The 23,497-nt window shown below is 47.9% G+C and overlaps 1 protein-coding gene across 1 annotated transcript; it reads right to left on the bottom strand.

Annotated features, from left to right (window-relative positions):
- Positions 1–1,139: 1,139 nt before the first annotated feature.
- Positions 1,140–21,899, bottom strand: SLC35E1 (solute carrier family 35 member E1). The gene is made up of 6 exons (XM_061421728.1): positions 21,409–21,899; positions 20,934–21,004; positions 18,512–18,649; positions 17,234–17,359; positions 4,639–4,884; positions 1,140–4,175 (listed from the first exon to the last, which is right to left on the bottom strand). The coding sequence occupies exons 1-6, from the start codon at positions 21,833–21,835 to the stop codon at positions 3,945–3,947; spliced, it is 1,239 nt and encodes a 412-aa protein (XP_061277712.1). The 5' UTR covers positions 21,836–21,899; the 3' UTR covers positions 1,140–3,944.
- Between the last annotated feature and the right edge of the window lie 1,598 nt (positions 21,900–23,497).

The raw sequence follows: 23,497 nt of genomic DNA, 5'->3' as shown, positions 1-23,497 counted from the left end.
CCAGCCCTGTTCAGTGGGCCAAGCCTGACTTTCTGTTGCCATCTCCCTCTGTAGAATGGGGCTAATATCTGTCTTTTGGGTTCTGATAGTTAAATGAGACATGTGTATCAAAAAATGTGTGGATAAAATATTCTATGAATTGAAAATGTATGTCAGCACATCCCCACGTGCCCCTCAAATAACCCTGCACTTTAGCATTTTCTCCCCCACCTCTAACACAGCACCTGTGTGCTCCTTAGTCACACATCTAGAAATTGAGCTGAGTGCTCAGAGGGCAGGAGGCTTATTTGTTTCCTGTTTTGGGCACCACCTAAGCACAATGGCACCCCACTCCAGTACTCTTGCCTGGAAAATCCTATGGATGGAGGAGCCTGGAAGGCTGCAATCCATGGGGTCCCTGAGGGTCGGACGTGACTGAGTGACTTCACTTTCACTTTTCATTTTCAAGCATTGGAGAAGGAAATGGCAACCCACTCCAGTGTTCTTGCCTGGAGAATCCCAGGGACGGGGGAGCCTGGTGGGCTGCCATCTATGGGGTCGCACAGAGTCAGACACGACTGAAGTGACTTAGCAGCTTAGCAGCAAGCACTCAGTAAATCACTGAACAGAAGGATGTAGGCAACTGTTTTAGAAGAAACTTACCTATCCATTGCGATGAAAAGAAACTGTTGGCAGTGGTTTCTGAGTGATATGGGGGGAAATGCAGTACCTGTGTGATCCTGGACAAATTACTTAACCCGTCTGGGCCCCATTTTCATCTGTAGCAAGGCAAAGGGTAACCGTTTGTGGAGTGTGTATAAAAAGCCCACATGTATCAGGTACTCACTATTATTCCTTCACACAGATGCTGGATAAGCATAGCTGTTGCAACATTCTTGGATTTTCCATGTTACTCTGTTCAATAAAGACACGTCATTAACTGTGATGCTGTGATTTCTACTTTTATCCTACTGTCTCACAAATCCATAAATCACACATCTAAATTTGGGCTCAGAAAAAATAAAAAGGTTGCAATATACCTGGATGTGGGAACCAAGTTGGTGTGTTCTTTCTGCCTCTTACACATTTTGTGGCTGGACACGCTGATGACAGACTGACTCAGAAGGGGCCCTTCACCGACAAACTGGGACCAATCTTAATTCCCTGGAGACCATCATTTATTTTTGGTAAATGCCATCCAAGAATATACACAGTATCATTCCTGCAGAACAGTCTATAGCATGAAAAGTCCTGAAAACACGGTGACATAAAGAGTTCACGATTTTCAGATTCTTCAATAATTTAATGTTCTCTGCCTTAAGGCTGTTAGACCTCAAGGGATCCAGGTCTGGTTATGTCCCAGTGATAACACAGGACCTGCTGTGCGATGCGTGCTACATACACAGCAGAGTTCAGAAATTCCAGGTGCTTCTTCATTTGAACCTGTTTGACTTCTCTCCTTTGTAATAGGGGTTTGATTTTTCCAAATAATGAATGACTTAAGGTGCTTAAAAATTCTACACTGAGTCTCAAGATAGTGAACAAACACTATTTAAAAATGCCCTCTGAGCCTCAGTTTCCCCTTCTGTAAAATGAAGGGGTTGGGTTTGAATTAGTTTTGCAGACCACACCGTGGATGGGTGAACTAAATTTGCTGTTACAAACCCCAGCAGGGAGGAGGGTGAAGCAACCCAACTGCAAATGTGGATGTGAGAGGAGGAGTAGTGGGGGCTGAGCCAGGGCAGCAAGTGGCTGGAAAACCAACCTTCAGGAGGTCAACGTCCGCTCTGAACTTTCAAGTCTCAAAAGTATGTCTTTGTCTTCTGATCTGATCGAATATGATTGTCTCATTCCAGTGTATGTACTCACTGTAGATTTATGTACAGAACTAAATATTTGTTTATTCATTTATAAACCGTAAAGAAACCAGTCAGGTATCTCCCCTCACCAGCAGATCTTGCTTTAGAAAAACAAATACACAAATTCCAGCAACCTCAGAAATTTCATTAAACCTGCAGAGAAGCATAATTCATTTTGGAGTTCAATTTTATGTTCAAGGAATCAGTTCCTATCATAAAGACAATTACTGTAATCTCTGTGCCATGCAAAACTACCTCCATTTATTGTGGACCAACTGCAGGGCCAACTCCTGCCCCTGCTGAAGGCACTCGGCAAGTTCATGAAAACATCCTTGAGGACGGCCCCTTCCTGTTTCGCACAACGTAGTCTCAGAACTTGAGGCCAAAGTAAGGAAAAAGCAAGCCAACGCCAAATGGGTTCTCCTGAGGCCAGTGGTACTAAACAAGCCAGAAGGCGACCTCATGACCTCTCCAGGAGCGGCCCATCCAGGAGTGACAAAATGTAACCTCTAGGTACAAAGTTCCCATCATCAAAAACAAACAGGAGTCGAGCATAAGCAATGGTTGGCACTTCCTCTCGGAGCAGAGAACCATCTCACATGCCAGAAGGTAAAAGGTGACCCGAGGTCCCATCTGCTGATCAAGCCAAGTGCCTGTTGAAGAGGCTAGGTGCAGGGCAGAAGGAAGAAGGCAGCCAGCAGTCAAGGGAGGGTCCTCTCTGAGGCCACAATTTCTTATGCCAGTGTCCCAACCTGGACCTCAGCACACGGGTTACCCTCGGAGCTCACATAATCTTCCTGGTGATGTGATTCTGCTAAAACGCAAACTTCTTGACCAAAGACCGATTTGGCAAACCAAATCCTAGCCTGGTGCTTGCCCCTTCCCTGGGACATGATTCATATCCTGACGGAAACATCGCTAGAGCAGCTAACAGAATCAGAGCGCCAAGCTCTGTGACACAAAAGTATGGAGATGACCTTCTTGATTAATCTCACTTTCAGAGGTTGTGGTCACTAGAAAAGCGCTTCAGAACACTTCATTCCTTCCTACTAAATGCAGACATGTGCTGAGACAGGCATCGCCAGCAACCTTTCTTGTTTTTAAACGTTTAAAAACCAAAGGGGTTTCCAACCATAAGCCAATCTGCATGCATCCTGCATCCCCTAAGAGGGGGGTGAGGGGTGGGGGACCGAGGCGAAAAACACAGACAACTACAAAATATGCCCTAGAAAAATGCAAGATCCTCATAAAACCAACATCTCACCAGACACCCTGTTAAGCACAGAGTGTTGAAGGCTCATGAGAACAAATTGAGTATTGTGGTTGAGCTTGAAACGCTGAACATGATTTCGAACGATCCTTCTCGCTGCTCCGAGAGGAGGGTCGTTCCACTCCAGCAAAGGAAGAGAGTCAGGAGTCAGCAGCAGCCCTTCCCTTTCGGTCGGCACACCATCTCTGACTTGCGGGTCAGAGAATTAGGCTGTAAGGATTCAGTGCTAATTGCAATTGCTCTGCATTGAGGGACGTTGGCCAGAATTGCAAACCGTCATGGGGCTGACCCAAAGCTGAGTCTACCTTTGTGGCTGGAGAGGTTTTCGTAACCCTTGCACTCCTCTGCTCCACACCTGCTTCAGTCCTGTGCCTGCCTGAGAAAGTGGCCAGTCACAAAGCACCACCCTAGGGTCCTTTCCTTGCCACCCTCCCTGCAAAGCACACTTCGCCCACTCTGAGGTCTGTGTCCTTTCCAGAGAGGGTCCTGGCTGGAAAGCAGAAAAAGAACTCTGAAGAACAGACTTGGGGAAATAAGTCTACACAGAAAGGTAAAAACCTAGACAAGGTTTCCAGAGTGACGCCGCCCTCAGAAGACAAGGCTCCAGGAAGAAAGGGCGTGAAACACCGGAGCTCAGGGGTGGTCCCCACGGCAGGGTCTGCTTCCTGCTGCCCCTGGGCGGGCTGGGGGCCAGGGACCCCAGGGTCTTCTGCTGGTTCCGCACCATCCCCCCGTGGCTGGGTTGTACATTCACTGGTGGTCAGGAGTTTCTGATGCTGCTGGGGGCGGGGATGGAGGGGAGGACTGGAAGAACGTCCTGCCCAGCTCACTAGGCTCTACACGTCATATCGGTTCAAAGTATATGAGTTTGGGTAGCTCGGCCGGCCGTACTGGAAGTGATCTGTCAAGATGTTGTTGCGGCCGTACTGGTAGTCACTGTGCGGGGGAAAGAGCGTGCCGTTGTGGGGCTTCTCCAGGGGGCTCCGGTGGTGCTCCTTACTGCTCAGGTCCCCTGTCGTGACGGGGAGGAGGTGCTTCCGGGCTTGCTGGTTCGCGTCATACTTGGTCTGCAAGGTCAAAAAAGCAGTGACGCCATCAGCTTCATGCCTGGGACGCAGAGGACACAGCGGGGGCTCGAGATTCATGGCCAAGAGGCCTTCAAGGTGACACAAGTGTCACCCCGAGTGGAGCTGGGGCACGCTCACTGAACGGTTAATGGAGCAGCCCTCCCTGTCAGCCATCCCACAGCTTCACGGGAATACACAGAACCTTCGCAAGGAAGGAGTGAAATTCCCAATAGAGCTGCGGTAGAACTGAGCCAAAACAGAGTGAGGCGTGAGCCTGGGGCATCTGTGAGGGAAAACGGAAGCCCAGGGTGGAGGGAGCGGAGCCAAGACCGTAAACCAGGCAGTGGCAAAGCTGGGAGCTGGAACCCCTGCCTCTCAGTTCCTGGTGAGGCTCCATCCTCTCCACCAATGCTTGGTGCCTTCTTGGGTGTCAAGGGGACAGCCTCCCCCAGCCCAGACTCACCTTGTTGTACAGAAAGACTCCGAGGATGGCCGTCAGCATGCCCAGGACATTGGTGCTGGTGACGGGGTTCCGCAGCATGATCAGGGACACTGTGATGACCATGATCCGCTTGGTGGCGTTGGCAACTGAGTAGCTCAGAGGGCTGATGAGGTTGAGGATGCTGAAGGCGATGACGTTCTGGGCAAAGTTACAGAAGCCGCTGACGGCCAGGAGCAGGAGCGTCCAAGGCCACTGGGACACATAGGTCTGCAGAGACGGGGGAGTGAGAGCAGCACTGAGGTCAGAACAGCACGCCCGCCCTGGGGGGTGACACACAGTGGTTTCTCGGGGGCCACACTCCCGGTGAGGGAACAGGCCCGGGCAGGCCATGCTGTGATACCAGGTGCTTATACGTACAACCTCCATCCTTCACGACGCTCTGCACGGCACAACAATAATAATAATCACCACCCGTCCCTGCCAAGGAAGTGGAGGTTCGGGGGGGGCATCAGGTATTTAAGGGGTGCAGAGGACATGAACCAGAGCTTTCCCCTGTCCCTGGGCAGGGAGGGTTGGGGCTCTGGGTTAGCAGAGCAGGGTCTACATACTGGACATCACCTGTTTGAGCTGCTATGACAAAGTACCACAGGCCAAAGGGGTTACCAAAAAATGTTGATTTCTCACAGTTCTGTGGGTTGAAGTCCAAGATAAAGGCGCTGGCAGACTCCATATCTGGTGAGCGCCCTCCTGGTTCAGTGGGTCTCACTGGGTCCTCACAGGGCAGAATTGGCAAGGGAACTCTTTGGGGTTTTTCTCTTTTTAAAAATAATTTTATCTGTATATTTATTGGCTGTGCCAGGTCTGCACTGCTGCGTGGGCTTTCCTCTACTTGCAGGGAGAAAGGGCTACTTTCTAGTTCCAGTATGTGCGTTGCTCTGTGGTGGCTTCTCTTGTCGTGGCGTGCAGGCTCCAGGGCTTGTGAGCCCTACAGTACAGGCTCAATAGCTGTGGTGCACGGTCTTAGTTGCTCCATGGCATATGATCTTCCTAGATCAGGGGTCAAACTCCCATTTCCTTCACTGGTGGGTGGATTCTTAATGCTGAGCCACCAGGGAAGCTCTGGGGTCTCTTAGAAGGGCACAAATCCCATTCATGATGGGCCCCACCCTCATGTCCTAATCACGTCCAAAAAGCCCTGTCTCCAAACACCATCATGTTGTAAGGTTTAGGTTTCAACATATGAATTTTAGGGGACACAGACATTCAAACCATGGAGACATTTTGCATTGTAGCAAATGGGGAAGTCCTGGGGTGGCAGCCTCTGGGTGTGTGAAGAAGTTCCCCCACAAGGCAGAGAGCCCAAGGCTCTAGTCTGCCCCATCACTGGGAGTCCCCAGGCAAGCTGCCCAACCTCTCTGGCTTCATCTCTGCAATGGGGAAGATTGATCCTGATGAGTCTGTACAACACTGCTGCTGTGAGGACCAAATGCAATCATGGTTTTGAAAGTGCTCTAAAAGAATCCCAAGCCAAACGAACAGAAAATGATGTTATCATCAAAACTTTAGTTGCTGACTTCCCTGGTTGTCCAGTGGTTAAGAATGCACGTGCAGGGGACACGAGTTCAATCTCTGGTCCAGGAAGATTCCACATGCTGCAGAGCACCCATCATGGCAAGGAGCTCGGCATGCCACAACTAGAGAAAGTCTGCATGCAGCAACAGTCAAAAATCAAATAAAATTTTTAAAAAAGGAAGTGAAAATCTTAAAAAACAAAATTTTACCATCCGACTCTCGCCAGAATGAAGCCACCATAATAAAGGGGGCCTAGAAGTAAAAACTAAGATCACAACACCCAGCCCCATCACTTCATGGCAAATAGATGGGGAAAAAATGGAAATAGTAACAGACTTTATTTTCTTGGGGTTCCAAAATCACTGCAGATGGTGACCAGAGCCATGAAGTTAAAAGACATTTGCTCCTTGGAAGAAAAGCTATGACAAACCTACACAGCACAGTAAAAGCAGAGACGTTGCTTTGCCAACAAAGGCCCATCTAGTCAAAGCTCTATTTTTTCCAGTGGTCATGTATCAATGTAAGAATTGGACCACAAAGCAAGCTGAGCACTGAGGAACTGATGCTTTCAAACTGTGGTGCTGGAGAAGACTCTTGAGAGTCCCATGGACAGCAAGGAAATCAAACCAGTCCATCCTAAAGGAAATCAATCCTGAATATTCATTAGAAGGACTGAAGTTGAAGCTGAAGCTCCAATACTTTGGTCACCTGATGTGAAGACTCAATTCATCAGAAAACACTCTGATGCTGGGAAAGACGGAAGGCAGAAGGAGAACAGGGCAACAGAGGATGAGATGGTTGGATGGCATCACCAACTCAATGGACCTAAGTTTGAGCAAACTCCAGGAGATGGTGAAGGACAGGGAAGCCTGGTGTGCTGCAGTCCATAGAGTCACAAAGAACTGGACAAAACTGACTGGCTGAACAACAGAAGAAACACCAACTAGCAAACATTAGGACCACAAACTCTTCAAAGAGCCTGGGCTGATCTCAGGCCAATTCCCAGACTGCTCTGACCTCTCACACAGGAGGACACAGCTGGATCTCTCAGACAGTGGGGTCTAGTGGCCTTGCCAGGAAGAGAGCTGCAGCAATCCTTGGGCAGTGGCCTGATTATATCTCCAGCACCTTCTGATAGGGAAGGATCACATAGTCCTCTTAAAAGTGAGGGAGATCCAAGTAGGGACCTGCTCAGAATTACCTTCAGGGTGAGCTGGCCTGTTCCCCCAGGAATTCTTCCCTGAGGTGACCCACAGGGACTTACAAGCTATTTTTACAAGGCAGCCTGCTTGCAAAGCAACCCAGCCAATCCAGCGTTTTAAAAGAACTGACATACAAAAAAGTTGAGTGTTTCTTCCTTCTGGTGGATAGTTCCATGTGTATTAACACACATATATTGATTTGTGTAGCCAATACCACAGTCAGAGTTCAGAACAGCTCCATCACCCCATGGCACTCTCCAGGGCTTCTCTGTGCACCCTCCCTCCCCCACCCAGGCAACCACTGAGGTGTTCTCCACGATAGGTTTGTCTTTTGGAAACAGTCCTCTAACTGGAAAGATGCAGCATGGAACCTTCTCAAACAGGTTTCTTTGATTCAGCATAATGCCTGTGACATCCACCCAACTTGTAAGGGATGACAGTTGGTACCTTTGTTCTTGCTGAGAAATATTCTGCTGTACAAACACATCGAAGTTTCTTTCTCCATTCACCTGTTGAAGGACATCTGGGTTGTTTCCAATACTCTGTGATCATAAACAGAGTTGCTAAACATTTGTGCACAGGCTTCTATGTGAACCTGAGTTCCATTTCTCTAGACACCCAGGAGTGAGACTGCTGGGACATGTGGTCAGTGTATGTTTAACTTCAGAAGAAACTCCCAAATGTTTTCCAGAGTGGCTGCGCCATTTTGCAGTTGCTCCAACAACAGGAAAATGCCAGCTGTGCCCCATCCTTGACAGACACGGTACTGTCAGTACTTTTCACTGGAGCTATTCAATCAGATACAGAGCGGAATCTCCTCATGGTTTTAACTGGCTTTTCCCTAATGACTAATGATGTTGAACATATTTCACATCTGCACAATCTCAGTGGTGAAATTCAAGTCTTGGGCCTATTTTTAAACTACTGTTGAGTTTTAAGAGTTCTTTATATATCCTGAACACAAGTCCTCTGTCAGTATCTCAGTGGCAAGTATTTTTTTCCCAGTCTGTAGCCTGTCTTTCTTTAGTAGTATTTTGGGGAGCAAAAGCCTTTAACTTTGATGAAGCCCCCATTTAGCAATTTTTTTTTTTAATGGACTGTGCTTTTGGTATAATGTCTACAAACTATTTCCAAGTCATGAAGATGTTTCCTCTGTTTTCTTCTAAAGGTTACCATTTTTGCTCTTATATTTAGGCCTAGAATACCTTATGAGTTAAATTTTGTATAATGTGTGAGGCTGAAGTCAAGGCTCAGATCTTGCATATGGATGTTCATTCGCTCCCACACCATTTGTTAAAGAAACCATCCTTTCTCCATGGAGTTGCCTTTGAACCTTTGCAAAAAATCAGTCACCCGTATCTGTGAGTATACTTTCATGCTGTCTATCTGCTCACTGATGGACGTCTTTTTCCACCAATATCCATAGCTTTATACTAAGTCTTAAAATTATGTGATTCCTCCAACTCTGTTCTTCTTTCTCAAACTTATTTAGCTATTTCAGTTCTCTTGCCAGTCAATGTAAAATTTCCAATCAGCTTTTATTAAACAAATTTTAATATCTATAAGTATCTATCTCCAAATATATACACATAGGGAGATAGTTTCTCAACTTTTTTTCATTAATGCCTTTGCCCAGCAGAAGTTAAAATTTAAGTAATGATTTATAGCTGAATGTAAGAAGTATAAGATTTTGTTGAGTAGAAAGAATTTTATTTCTTCCTTTCAAATCTATTTCTTTACCTTGTTTATTGTTCTGGCTACGATGTTAAGTATCATGGGGAATGGGCCTATTGAGAGTGAACATCTTTACCTTATTCCTGAATTTAGGGGAAAAAACTTTCAATTTCTCATCATTATGTTAGCTATGTATGCCTTTGGTCAAGTTGAGGTAGTTTCCTCTATTTCTAGTGTGTTGACTTTTTTTTTTTTTTTTTTTAAGTTATTTTTCTTTTTATTGAACAAATTTAACATATTTATTGAATAAATGTAACATGCAAGTTTAACATTGTGTACAAGTTATTTTGATATATTTATATATTGTGATTGCCATTGTAATAACATCTATCACATTACATAATTATAGTATAGTATTGTCTTTATTCATTATATTGTTTAGTAGATCTGTATGGCTTATTTACTGCTCATTTTTCCCTCAACTTATTTCACTTAGCATAATGGGCTCAAGGTCAATCCATGTTGTTGCAAGTGACATGATATCCTCCTTTCTTGTGGCTTAATAACATTGCATTGTGTATATGTCCACCACATCTTCTTTATTCTTTCATCCATTAATGGGCTCTGTGGTTGTTTTCACGTCTTAAGTATTGTGAATGATGCTGCAATAAATACAGGAGTACATAGATCTCTTCAAAATCCCACATATTGTAAAGTAATTAGCCTCCAATTAAAATAAATAGCCTTTGGATATATGCCCAGAAGTGATCATATGGCAGATCTATTTTTAAAATTTTTTCTGTATTTCTAAATCAGATTTTCTTACATATTGTTTTCCACCATGGTCAGACCAGTTTACATTCCCACTAACATCTGTGAGAGTTTCCTTTTCCCCACACCCTCTCTAGCATTTATTGCTTGTAGATTTTTTGATGATGATCATTCTAACAGGTATGAGGTTCACTGTGGGTTTGATTTGCATTTCTCTGATCATTAACCATGTTGAGCATCTTTTTATGTGACTGTTGGCCATTTGGCATTCTTTTTGGGAAAAAATCAATTTAGTTCTTCTGTATGACTGCTATTTATTCAAGCAGTAACATAGTCTTATTACCAAAAAAACATATTCTCCAATTTGATAGCAGCTTCACAACTAGATAAACATTTGGACTAATAAGAAATCAACCTGGTTTAACAAAAGGAAATTTTCAGCTGTTTGTATTTGACCAGTGTTTTTCTAAAGCCATTTCTTCTGGATAAGATTCTTTGTGTATATGTATTGCATTCTTCTTCCTGCCTACTACCACCCAGTGCTTTTATAGTGGTTAAAAAAATTAATGTCAAGAAAAAAAGGAAGTCTGAAAGTGAAGGCTAGTTATCAGAGTAAGGAAGGGTTGGCCCAGTGCTTTGCCTTGGGAGCAGCTAACTGACCACTTGTAATAAAGCATCAGCATTTTGAAATGCTGCTACAAGAACCATCTCTCTCCCTGCTGTTAGCTGTCTCCTTAAGTTCTGTTTGAGAGTCACTGAAATGTTGTGACAGTTTTGCTGAATTGTGAAGGTTTTCATGACTTGACCCCATCCTACATGTCTGACTTTTATTTCCTACCATTGTCTCTGTGGATTCTCTGGAACAAATTTGCTGGGTTTTCACCTCCCTTGTATTCTATGCACCTTCATCCTCCTCATTGTCTCCTTTATTAACCCGTAAATGACTTTCATAAGCAGTGACAATAGGCCCCATTGTCATAGCACTTTCTATAGATCTCTTTCAGCTCTTAGCATCTTGTAAATTTTTCCAGTTCATAAATGGAATTCTAATACAAACAAACAGTAAGAATCATTCAATAAAAATGCTTTTAAAAATGAAAGAAGTTTAAAGAAATATATAGCTGGAGGCAATTCATACTATGTCATTAATCCATTATGGTTGCTGCTGCTAAGTCGCTTCAGTCATGTCCGACTCTGTGCGACCCCAGAGACGGCAACCCACCAGGCTCCACCGTCCTGGGATTCTCCAGGCAAGAACACTGAGTGGGTTGCCATTTCCTTCTCAATGCATGAAAGGGAAAAGTGAAAGTGAAGTCGCTCACTCGTGCCCGACTCTTAGCGCCTGACTCTTAGCGACCCCATGGACTTCAGCCTACCAGGCTCCTCCATCCATGGGATTTTCCAGGCAGGAGTACTGGAGTGGGGTGCCATTGCCTTCTCCAGTAGTGTGTTGACTTTTTAAAACTCATGACTGGATGTTGCATTTTGTCAAATGCCTTATCTGCATGAGTTGATATGACTATGTGTTTTTTATTAGGCTATTACAGTAGATTACATTGATTGATTTCAAAGTATTGAATTAGCCTTGCATTCTTGATTTAAATCTCACTTTTTCATAGTGTAGTATGTTTCTTAACATATCCCTGCATTTGATTTATTCTAATATTTTATTTATTTGATTCTAATATTTTATCACAATAAACTGTGGGAAATTCTGAAAGAGATGGGAATACCAGAGCACCTGACCTGCCTCTTGAGAAATCTGTATGCAGGTCAGGAAGCAAGTTAGAACTGGACATGGAACAACAGACTGGTTCCAAATAGGAAAAGGAGTACGTCAAGGCTGTATATTGTCACCCTGCTTATTTAACTTCTATGCAGAGTACATCATGAGAAACGCTGGACTGGAAGAAACACAAGCTGGAATCAAGATTGCCGGGAGAAATATCAATCACTTCAGATACGTAGATGACACCACCCTTATGGCAGAAAGTGAAGAGGAACTAAAAAGCCTCTTGATGAAAGTCAAAGCGGAGAGTGAAAAAGTTGGCTTAAAGCTTAACATTCAGAAAACGAAGATCATGGCATCCAGTCCCATCACTTCATGGCAAATAGATGGGGAAACAGTGGAAACAGTGTCAGACTTTATTTTTTGGGGCTCCAAAATCACTACAGATGGTGACTGCAGCCATGAAATTAAAAGACGCTTACTCCTTGGAAGGAAAGTTATGTCCAACCTAGATAGCATATTCAAAAGCAGAGACATTACTTTGCCAACAAAGGTCCGTCTAGTCAAGGCTATGGTTTTTCCTGTGGTCATGTATGGATGTGAGAGTTGGACTGTGAAGAAGGCTGAGCGCCGAAGAATTGATGCTTTTGAACTGTGGTGTTGGAGAAGACTCTTGAGAGTCCCTTGGACTGCAAGGAGATCCAACCAGTCCATTCTGAAGGAGATCAGCCCTGGGATTTCTTTGGAAGGAATGATGCTAAAGCTGAAACTCTAGTACTTTGGCCCCCTCATGCGAAGAGTTGACTCACTGGAAAAGACTGATGCTGGGAGGGATTGGGGGCAGGAGGAGAAGGGGACGACAGCGGATGAGATGGCTGGATGGCATCACTGACTCGATGGAAGTGAGTCTCAGTGAACTCCGGGAGTTGGTGATGGACAGGGAGGCCTGGCGTGCTGCGATTCATGGGGTGGCAAAGAGTCGGACACGACTGAGCGACTGAACTGAATATTTTATTAAGGACTTTTGTCTCTATTCTCACAAGGGATATCTGTCCTTTTTATGGTTTGTTAATATGAACCAAAAGTCTTCTTTTCCACTTGTTTTCCAGAGGAGATTGTGCAGAACTGGTGTTTATTTTTCCTTAAATGTTTGGTAGAAATTACCCATAAAACCATCTGGGCCTGATGACTTCTTTCTAGGAGGCTTTAAACTATGAATTCAATTTCTTTAATAGTTATAAGATTCAGGTTATCTTCTTCATCTGGAGTGGGTACATTCTGATACTGTGTGGTTTATGAAGAACTGGTCTATTTCAGCTGTCATTGATTTTATGTGTGTAGAGTTGTCAGTAGTATTTTTATGGTTTTAAGTTCTGTGAGTTTTGCAGTACTGCTCCCTTTTTCATTCCTGATTATTTGTATTGTCTTATCCCTCTCTCTTTTTTGGAAGGGTCAGTTTTGCTTCAGTTAAAATGTTTTTTCTTTTCCCTTGAGACTTCCTCTTTGGTCCATGGATTATTTAGAAATGTGCTGTTTAGTTTCCAAGTGTTTGGAAATTTTCCTGTTACTTCTTTGTTATTTACTTTTAATTTTATTGTTCTCTTAAGGTTTTTTTGACATACAATATGATCTATTTTGGTGAATTTCCACATATACACTTGAAAAGATGTCTATTCTGCTGCTGCTGGGTAACATATTCTATAAATGTCAATGAGATTTCCAGTTGGTTGACAGTGGTGTTCAATTCTTTATTCCTGATCTATAGACCCAGTGATTTTGGAAATTCTATATTTGCTGGATATAGAATTACGTGTTAACAGTTCTTTAGTTTTAGTACTTTACGAATGTTATTCTACTTCATGGTTTCTGATGAGAAACCCACAATTGTCCAAATTTCTGTTCTCCTATAAATAATGCATCCTTTTTCTGTTTTCAAGCTTTTTTTGTCTTTGAATCATTTTCTTTCTGTGGCTCAAAGTAGACACCTTCAGCTGACTTATCTTCAAGTTACGGACCTCCCTCTGTCATCTCTATTCTGCTACTGAGTTCATCCAATACCATCCAGTGAGTTTAAGTTGTTTCTTCCATCCTGAAATTTCCACTTGGTTCTGTCTTCTATTCTTCCCATTTGTGTCAAGAACATTCTTGGAGCATGATTATAAATAATTGCTTTAAAGGCTTTGTCCAATAATTTCAATATCTGGGTCATCCCAGTACTGGCATCTGTTGATTGTCTTTTCTCATAAGACTTGAAATTTTTCTGTTTCTTTGTGTTCCCAGTAATTCTGGATTATATCCTGGACGTTTAGAATATTATACGACTGTGCTGCTAAGTCACTTCAGTCGTGTCCGACTCTGTGTGACCCCGTAGACGGCAGTCCACCAGGCTCCTCCGTCCCTGGGATTCTCCAGGCAAGAACACTGGAGTGGGTTGCCATTTTCTTCTCCAGTGCATGAAAGTGAAAAGTGAAAGTGAAGTCGCTCAGTCGTGTCCGACTTTTAGCGACCCCATGGACTGCAGCCTTCCAGGCTCCTCCGTCCATGGGATTTTCCAGGCAAGAGTACTGGAGTGGGGTGCCATTGCCTCCTCCATACGACTGTAGGTCCCATGGATAATGTTGATACTTGGCTTTAGCAGACTCAGCTAGGTTCAGGCTACAAGCCTAACCAGCCTCCAGTGGGCTGTGGTCCCAGCACCAGCTCTGTTTTCAAGCCTTTCAGCGGCACACAGCAGCACACAGTGACCCCACGCAGCGGTCAGCCACGGGCCTGGGCAGTAGACTGTTCTGTCTTTGTGTGCTGTTAGGATCAGATCCTCACATGTGCAGCTCAGAATTTTGTTGTTTTATTTTTAAAATGGTAACTTTGTCTTTCCAACTTTAACTGAATTTCAGATTTCTGCTTGCTTTTCCATTTTGGCTCTGCCTTTTTTGTGTTTTTTTTTTTTTGGTTGCACTGCATGGCATGCAGGATTTAGTTCCGTAACCATGGATTGAACCCATGTCCCCTGCAGTGGAAGTGCAGAGTCTTAAGCACTGGAACACCAGGGAAGTCTCTTTTATGGTGTTTTATGAGATCATTTCCCCCAGGTTCCTTCTTTCCATGTCTCCTTGGTATTTTCTGGTTTCTGAGGTCTCCCTCTTTCAATTATCCACTTAGAAAGCTGGACTTAATAACCCCACTCTGATTCCTTCCTACAACTCTACCTCCATTCGGGGCCAAGCAGTGGGAGGATGAAGAAAAGAAAAAAAGTGCAACAGGGGCTAATCCTGTCCTGCGATTGCAGAGGGAGGTTCCCACCTGAGCATCTCAGGGGCCTATGGGACCTTGCTGCCACCACCAAACGGGACTGCTGGGGGCCTGGGACGTGAGAGGACAAGGGAAACAGAAACAGAGGATTCCCCCCGTGCTCTCAGAGCACCACGAATCTCCTTTCCCTCAGCAAGCCAGTAAAGAGGGCTTTTCACTCTCTTCCTCCCCCAGTGCCCACTTCTGTGTTTCCAGATGCTTTAAGTCCAGGCTGAAGACACAGGAGGCAGAAGAAAGCAAACCCACAGCTGGCTCAGTGGTGCTTTGTAATCTGGTTTCTCCATCAGCCTGCCTGTCCCCATTTACTTTTCAGTTCTCAAGTACTGGCTTCACCCATCCTGTCCAAGCTTTAAAACTGGGCCACCTGCTTCAGAGTCTGGAAATCCATACCTGGCTACAGTTGAGCTGTTGGCAGCAGGTCTGGATATGTCTGGGAACTGTCTGCTGTAGCTTTTGATTCTTGGAAACATGGTGAGTAGCAGGCCCAGATGATGTGTCTCCAACCTGAGCTTTCTCCCTTCCACTGTGGAGCACAGCACTAGGACACACCTAACTCACCTGGCTGCTGCGGGAAGACACGGGAGGGCGGGGGAGCCCCACTAGGAACCCCACTTTTGGGGGCAGCAGTGTGGAATACTGTGCGCTGCTAGGGCTGCTGTTAAAACGCACAAGGGTCCCATCAAGGCAAACAATATACGGCTTCAGGGCTTCCCTGATGGGCCGATGGTTAAGAATCCACCTGCCAATGCAAGGGACACAGGTTCAGTCCCTGGTTCAGAGCCCACGTGCCGTGGGGCAGCCAAGTCCATATGCCACAACTGTGGAGTATGCATGCCAGGGCCTGTGAGTTGGCAACTACTAAAGCCTGCACACCCTCGAGCCATGCCCCGCAGCGAGAGAAGCCACTGCAGTGAGAAGCCTGCACACCACAAGTAGAGCAGTCTCTGCTCACTGCACCCAGAGAAGGCCTGCATCTAGTGACGAAGACCCAGCCCAGTCAAAAATTAAAAAAAAAAATGACCTGACGAGAAAAAGAGATCACCAATGGCAATGGAAGTAAGTTTATTACTAAAAGAAAATTAAAAAATGTCCTAAATGCAAGAGAAAGCAAAGCAAAGAGAGCAAGGAGAGAGCAGAACACAATCTACACATGCCTGTTTGTGAGTGTGCACAGAGACACCAGTGCGTCAGAGCAGCGTAGCAGCGCTGATGCCAGACCGACAGGCAGTGCAAAGCAGCAACCAGAGGAAGGAGGACCTGACAGGCCAGTATGGAACGATCCCCACGATGCGTTATTGAGTGAAAACCTTTTCTACCTTTTCTAAATATCTAAAATATCTAAAAAGTCACTATTTGTATAAGGAGGGTGGAGGAATGAACACACTTGGCCCTCAGTACCTGTGGGGGATTGGTTTCAGAAGTCCCCAGATCTGAGGATGCTCAAGTCTCTCATATAGTAAGATGGGGTAGTGCAGGGACTTCCCTGGTGGTCCAGTGGTTAAGAATCTGCCTGCCAATGCAGGGAACACAGGTTTGATCCCTGGTCCAGGAAAATTCCATATGCTGTGGAGCAACTAAGCCCGTGAGCGGCAACTGCTGAGCCCACGCACCTAGAACTTGTGCTCTGCAGCAAGAGAAGCCACTGCAGTGAGCAGTCTGGGCACTGCAATCACGAGCAGTCCCCACCTGCTCCAACTAGAGAAAGCCCAAGCAGCAATGAAGACCCAGCGAAGCAAAAAGTAAAATAAATTTTAAAAATAAGAATTGATACACTGATCTTTAACAGAAGAATCCAGTCGGACCTCATTAAGCCCTACATTGACTCCATCCAGCTCAGACCAGGAAGAACCATGCCCACCTCCTTATCACTACTGCTTGCATTGGTTTCCAGTACCTTCTCTGGAGGCTGGTCCTGTAGGCCGTGGGTGGGAAGATGCTCTCTCCTGGGCTCAGCTCAGAGAGCTGTGGGTACATCTGGAGTCAATGGCAGTACAGACAGAGATGACACCAAGAAAGGACTTGAGCAGTGCAAGCAGAGTTTCTAAAAGGCCAAGTGAGACCTGAACCAGACCGTCAGGGTGGGAAAGTTGCCTGTGCTGGCATTTTTTCTTCCTTGAATGCACTGGCACAAATGCAGCAGTTATGAGCAGCTGGGATCGAGCACGACTGAGAAGAAAACGCATAAGAAGCCGACTTCCTTGACTGCACTCAATGTTGAATCATCAAAGAGCTGAGAGCTAAAAGGGCTGGCGGTCAGAGGCCCGATGCCCCAGTCAACACAGAGGCATAATTCCCTGACAAAGTACCTACTTCGGAACCAGCTAAGAAAAGGGCATGTTCTTGGCACAGGCCAACTCACCAGGTCGCTGCTGACCAGGAAAGCCGAGAGATCTACCAGGACCCACGTGGGGATCATAAAAAAGACGGCATGGCAGCCCAAGATGTTCAGCAGCCGGAGATGGTGGATCCTTGAATCTCTTAATACCTGAAGAGAGAAAACCTCTTTAAAGGCTGGTTGTAACTATAAGTGGCAAGAGAGGCTCCGCTTACCCAGGCCCGAAACATGGTGGCTGCACATTATCCCTGGTATCTGACCTTGACCGCCAAACCTGCAAGTGCGCCCATGACGAGACACACGGCCCATGATGAGGCACACGGCCCATGATGAGGCACACGGCCCATGACGAGACACACGGCCCATGGTGAGGCACACGGCCCATGACGAGACACACGGCCCATGACGAGACACACGGCCCATGATGAGGCACACTGCCCATGACCACAACAAGCGCCGTGTTTCATATGCAAAGGACCGAGAGAAGAAAAAACAAAACCCAGCAACACTCAATTGCTGGTAAAGCTACAGTGAAACAGGCACTCTGAAATGGTGCTGGTTCGTGTCTAAACTGGTATATAGTTCCAGAAAACAAGCAGGAAAAGTATATCAAAAGCTGTAAATATCTCATACCCTCTGACCCAAGAATGGTAAACTCATCAAAAGGAAATAACCCGAGAAATAGAAAAATGTTTTGCACAAAGATGTTCATAAATTGTATTATTTGTAGGGATTAGTTGGAAATAATCTGCATGTGCAGTACGGAAACCAACTGTGTTAATTATGACACCTGCAAAGAATGTGATTATTATGAGTTAGGAGCAATAATTTTTAATGATATGGGAAAATGCAATGTTAAAATAATAAATGAACAAAGCAAAACTTAAAAAGTATGTGTAATATTGCAACTCTAAAAACCATGCAGGAAAAACCCCCTAGCATTAACAGTAGGGAACAGCACTGTGGCTTTCCTCAAGAAAGAGGAAACCCTGAGCCAGCGGGCAGGTCTCTGTTGAGTCTTGGTCCCCAGCACCTACTACAGCGCCTGTCACACAGTAGGTGCTCAATAAAATTTCTGATTTCTTTTCACTGTGCTTTTCTCTATTTTTTCACATTGAATGTAAGTCAGCTTCCTATATGATAATAATAAAGCTATTTATAAAACAAAACAATAGAAAAGCAGCAGAAAGGCGACAGGATGTTTTTGTCCCAACAATGAAGAAATCGTTACCTGGCTGCTTTCTTAGACGCCACCCACCCACCCCAGAAACAGCAGGTGCACCCTGGACGGTGTCCCAGTACCTTTTTGGAGAAAATGTTCTGAAGCGAGAAGCACAGCGTGGCTGCAAGGGCGCTGACCAGCCCCCACATGTCGAAGGACAGCTCGGTGACGGTGGCCAGCAGGACGCCGCTGATGATGGGGATGAGGGACAGGTACACCTGTGAGAGGATGCAGCAGTGGCCGCCAGGCCGGGTGGAGCTGGGCCGCCCAGTGCTGACGCCTGGGGGGGCCCGACTGCTCTCTCCTCCCCAGAGGGGCACCACCTGCCACTCTGCATGCAGGTGTTAGCTGGGACCGTAACACTCTGGGGAGTCAGGCAGAGGCAGATGGTTCTCAGAGTACCCGAGGGCAGGGCCGTGTCACTGTGGGCGCCCCAGCCATGCCAACACCCCCATTACATTAAGAGCCACAAGCCAGGGCTGGTCCTAACAGGATCTACCCAGCTGCCGCCACCAACACCAGGATCTGAAACTGTTAGCCTCTGATGGGTTTCCTGGGTCCCTTTTATTTTGCACTCTTCCAACATGCAGTTATCCCTAGTGAGGACACTCCCCCTACACCTTCTTCAGCTGGAGATCTCCGTTCCCTTCAGGGGTCACAGTTCACAAAGGCCAAGAACCTTCCCTGACCCAGTGCCCCCTAGACAGGGTAAGGTTGCCCAGCTGTGTGTTTTGGGAACAGCGCTCTCCACCCACTAGAAGCACCCTTTACATCGTCTGCATCCCTGCACTCCTTTAGGGCAGCTCTTTGTTCACTGCTCTATGCTGGTACCTGGCACTTAGCGGGCACCCAACAACTGCTGGCCCCAAGCACGAGTAGTGAGTGCTGTGACCGGGGTCTTCCAGAAGGGTCAAGCATTTCCGGGCCTGGAAAGTCCCTGGAACTCTCACAGCTAAATAGGCTCCCAACTTCCAGAGAAATAGGGTCCGTCCCCAACATTTGGCTTTCCTTACTCCTGGCTCATCCTTCCCCTACAAACGATACTCATAAAGCACTCTGGGGACTTCCCTGATTGAGACTCTGCTCCCAATGCAGGGGGCTGAGGTTTGATCTCTGTTCAGGGAACTAAGATCCCACATTCGGCACAGAATGGCCAAAACAAACAAATAAAGAGATTAAAAACAAACAAAAAAATACTTCAGAGATTTGGGAGGGGGTGGTGAAGCTCCACCCCCATCCCCACATACACAGGGTAAGAGAGCTCTGAAGTCCAGAATCCCTGCCCCTCACTACTGGCTGGTCCTCAGGCTCTTCCTTTTGAAGGCTCATTGCTTTCCCCGAGATGAAATGATCACCAGCCTTACCTGGAAAGGGTGGGGCCACAACTTAATCTGTCGTCATCATCATTAGTCTCCTGCCTAAGCCATTCCCCTGTCTCTCCTCCCTGTGAAAGGTTCTGGCTCCCTGCCCAAGCTGGGTACAATGACCCTTACCACAGGAAACCTGATAAACACAGTGTGACACTGAGAGAGGCAAGACACACACCTCCTGGCCAACTCCGACCTGGGGAGACCAGGCACATCTGACAGCACCTTGGGGGTGGGTTGCAGGGCACACCAGATCTGGCAGGGGACAAGACTGACCGAAAGCAGACACCAGCCAGGGGTGGCCCCATTTCTATAAGCTGATCCAGGGCACTGCCGTTCTAAGTTACATAAAATACAGGATGCCAGAAACCAACCACATAGAGAAGAGGCGCTCTGTCCAGCATGAAATGGATTCCAGCTGGGACAACAGGAATCCCACTTCCACTTAAGGACACAGGGCAAGGCTGTCTCTGGCTGAAGCCACAGCTTCTCTCACTCCAAGCCAGGAAATACCCTGGCTTGGCATCTCGAACAGACCCTGGATTGTGCCCAGAGCATCTTCCCCATGCAGCCCTGGGCTCTGCGGGCTGCCATCACTTCCATTTCCAGACATTCACAATTCCTGGCTGTTTTTATTTCGAAGACTTTGCTGGGCTTTGCCAAAATCAGATTCCTCTGACTAGCTTCTCACTTGTGACCCCAGAAATCCTGAGCCTGACCACTATCTCTTGCAAAGATGTAAAACTCTGTCAGAGTTCCGTTCCAGCAAGGAGTCAGATGTTCCAACCCTCATTCCACTGGAGGGGGTGGTCTGGTCAAGATGGGACCAAGTTATCCAAGTTGCCTACCAGCAACCCCAGGATGGGAATCCAAACAGGGAGGAAGGCTGGATCTGAGATGGGCAGCAGCATCCTGAGGCCACACATCAGAAACAACTCAGGAACACACACCCCACTTGCTACTGCCCCGGGGGGTGATTCCAGAACGTTAGCAGCAAAAGAGGTCTAGAAGATGACTTCCTTATTTGACAGGAAGCCAGGCAGCCTGCAGACCAGGAACCTGGACCACGTCACCAGCTCAGCAACAGCTGGGAAGCCTCTGGGGCCCCCACCGGCCCAGAGCCCGCCTAGGTTACCTTGGTGCTCTGTTTCTCCTTCATGATGATCCGGGACAGGAGGACCACCCAGATGGGCATGGTGGCCTTGACTGCAAAGAGAGGGTAGGGGCATTCAGGGAGCTGCGCTAGTCCCAGAACCCACTCTGGGACCTGTCCCAACCCCACTAGGGGGGAGGGGTGAGAAGGCTTGGCTGCCCCTCAAGCCACTTCAGCTCTTCTCTATCTGTGGGCCTTCCCCGAACCCAACACTTCTGATCCGCCCTGCTCACTTCCCAGCTTTCTTCTCAGTCCCTTCCCTCCCGGAGACCCCTGTGCGTGTCCCTCTCTTGCTAAAAGCTTTGGCGGCCTCCAGCGCCTTCTGGACTGAAACGGACTTCTCAGCCCGACATTCCAGACCGTCGAGGGCACCCCAGCCGGCGCACTCCGACCCAAGCGTCAAAGCCCCAGGTGGCGTGCGCCAGCCGCCGCCCCCTAGGCCAGCCTGGGCACCCACCGGTGTGCGCGTAGGACACGGGCACCTTCCATATGCTGACGTGCGCGGACACTGATGCGAAGTACTTGCCGAAGGCGAGCGGCAACACGTAGCGCGGGTAGAAGCGCGGCGGTAGCAGCGGGCCGGACGACTGATGCGGACCCGGCCCAGGGCCCGAGACGGGCGGCGCCGGGGGCACGCGCCAGGCCCGGAGCAGAGGCGGGAGCCCCGCGCACAGCGCCAGGATGTGGCACAGCGACACGGTCACGGGGAATGGGAAGGCGCTCAGGATCACCTTGTTGACCACATTGCCGCCCGCGCTCAGCGCGTACCACAGCAGGCACAGCGCTGCCACCCGCGCGCCCTCGCGCGCCCCCCCGCCGCCGCCTCCGGCGGCTCCCGAACCCCCGGCGCCCGCGCCCACTCCCACCGCCGCCGCCGCCGCCATCCTTCCCGAGCGGCCGCCCCTTCCCGCCTATCCGACGGCCGGACGCCGGGCGGGGGCGGGGCAGGACCGGGGCGGGAGCGCCAGCCAACGCGGCTGCCTATTAGCCACCGGCGCTTCCGTCAGCGCCACGCGCCGGCCGACGCGCCCGCCACCACGTAGCGAACGTAGGCTCCGCCCTCCTTTCGATGGGCTTCCTGGAGGGCGGGGTCTGTCCCGGAAGCGGAAGGAAAGGGGATGGTGAGCCCCGAAGGGCTCTGAGAGCAGTAGGCTGTCCTCCTTCTGCTGCTGCTGCTGCTGCTGCTGCGTCGCTTCGGTCGTGTCCGACTCTGTGCGACCCTAGAGACGGCAGCCCACCAGGCTCCCCCGTCCCTGGGATTCTCCAGGCAAGAACACTGGAGTGGGTTGCCATTTCCTTCTCCAAGTGGGCTGGCCTGAGGGAGCCTAACTGGGTCCCGGAGCACAGACAGGAAGGGCGGGAGGGACCGCTATGTCGGTGTCTGTGAGCGGGCGATCGAGTTCGCGGGTCAAACCTCGATATCCGGGCTTCATTGGCGCCCTCCAGCCAGATTCCTGATGGTCGGAAGACAAAGGTAAAAGACCAGACCTTACGGGAAGAGAAACCGAATGGTGAAAACCTCTCCATGGGCTAAATTCCTTCTGCAAACCGGGAGCGAACTCCCGTGGCCGCACTCCAACAAAAGGACCAGCCCAGAGCGCCCTGGAAGCACGTTCTGGGAACGCGCTGTGCGGTATTACTGTCTTCATTTCACCGACTGATGGACCGAAGCCCAGGGAAGGGAAGCGACGTGGCATGGGTCCTCTGGCAAGTTTGGGAGTCGCAGTAATGGCAACCTCCTCGGGCACCTGTCTCTAGGGATCTGCAGGAGGGAGGGGCGTGGTGCTGACCCCTACTGCTGATGCTCAAGGACCGGTTGGGATAGAGCAGCCCAAAGCCGCAACGGAAAACAAAGCGGTGTTTTCAGCAAGATGATCTTACACTGCAGGACTTTGTTTCAAAAATCATGTACTTCCAACTTTGGGGGCGATAGGGAATGTAAAATTTTCCTTCTACTCTATCTTTACTTGGCAAATTAAAAAGTGGCAACCCAACTTGATCCGCAAAATGTTGATGGGAAGTCACAGCTTAACCTTGTGTTCTGAGTCAGGCAGTATCCGTACCCTAGGGCTTACTAGATACTCAGACACAGGAGAGGTGGGGCTTGCAGGGGGTTAAGGAGCAGTGACCTCCCTCAGAGCCCAGGTCTGAGAAAAGGAGATGCTCATGGGGCGCCAACCTGCACCTTAATAGCTTCCAGCTGTGCCTCTGACCCTTTGTCGGGAGGATGTCATCCTCAGGATGCCCACATGTCAGCTGGCCACAATACATGTGAGAAAACAGGCACAGTGGACTGAGGAAACTAGTTATTCCCCAGCACAAATGGTCCTGATGACAAGCTTTTTGCCCCCCCTCCCCACCGCTAAATTTGGATCATATAATTTAATCCTCACAGCTTTGGGGTATCATTTATATCTCCCAAATGGGGACAGGTGTATAGGAGTAAAGTGATTAGCCCAGCTCCATACAGGTGGTAGATGGCAGGGGCTGCCCTCAAAGCTACTTCACCCTCTTGTAGGAGAGGGTATGCCCTGCACCAGGGCTAT

Source organism: Bos javanicus, chromosome 7 (assembly GCF_032452875.1).
Source record: "Bos javanicus breed banteng chromosome 7, ARS-OSU_banteng_1.0, whole genome shotgun sequence".
Lineage (NCBI taxonomy): Eukaryota > Metazoa > Chordata > Mammalia > Artiodactyla > Bovidae > Bos > Bos javanicus.
Note: the sequence above shows the minus strand (reverse complement) of the source record. Positions and strands in the feature narration are given on the sequence as shown.

What these genes read in the sequence shown, in the direction of transcription:
- SLC35E1 (XM_061421728.1), bottom strand. Translation starts at nt 21,835, where the DNA reads ATGGCGGCGGCGGCGGCGGTGGGAGTGGGCGCGGGCGCCGGGGGTTCG. An exon ending in CGTGTCCTACGCGCACACCG is followed by an intron (nt 21,005 to 21,408) that starts GTGGGTGCCCAG and finishes CTCTCTTTGCAG; the next exon opens with TCAAGGCCACCATGCCCATC. An exon ending in GAGTCTTTCTGTACAACAAG is followed by an intron (nt 4,176 to 4,638) that starts GTGAGTCTGGGC and finishes TTGACCTTGCAG; the next exon opens with ACCAAGTATGACGCGAACCA.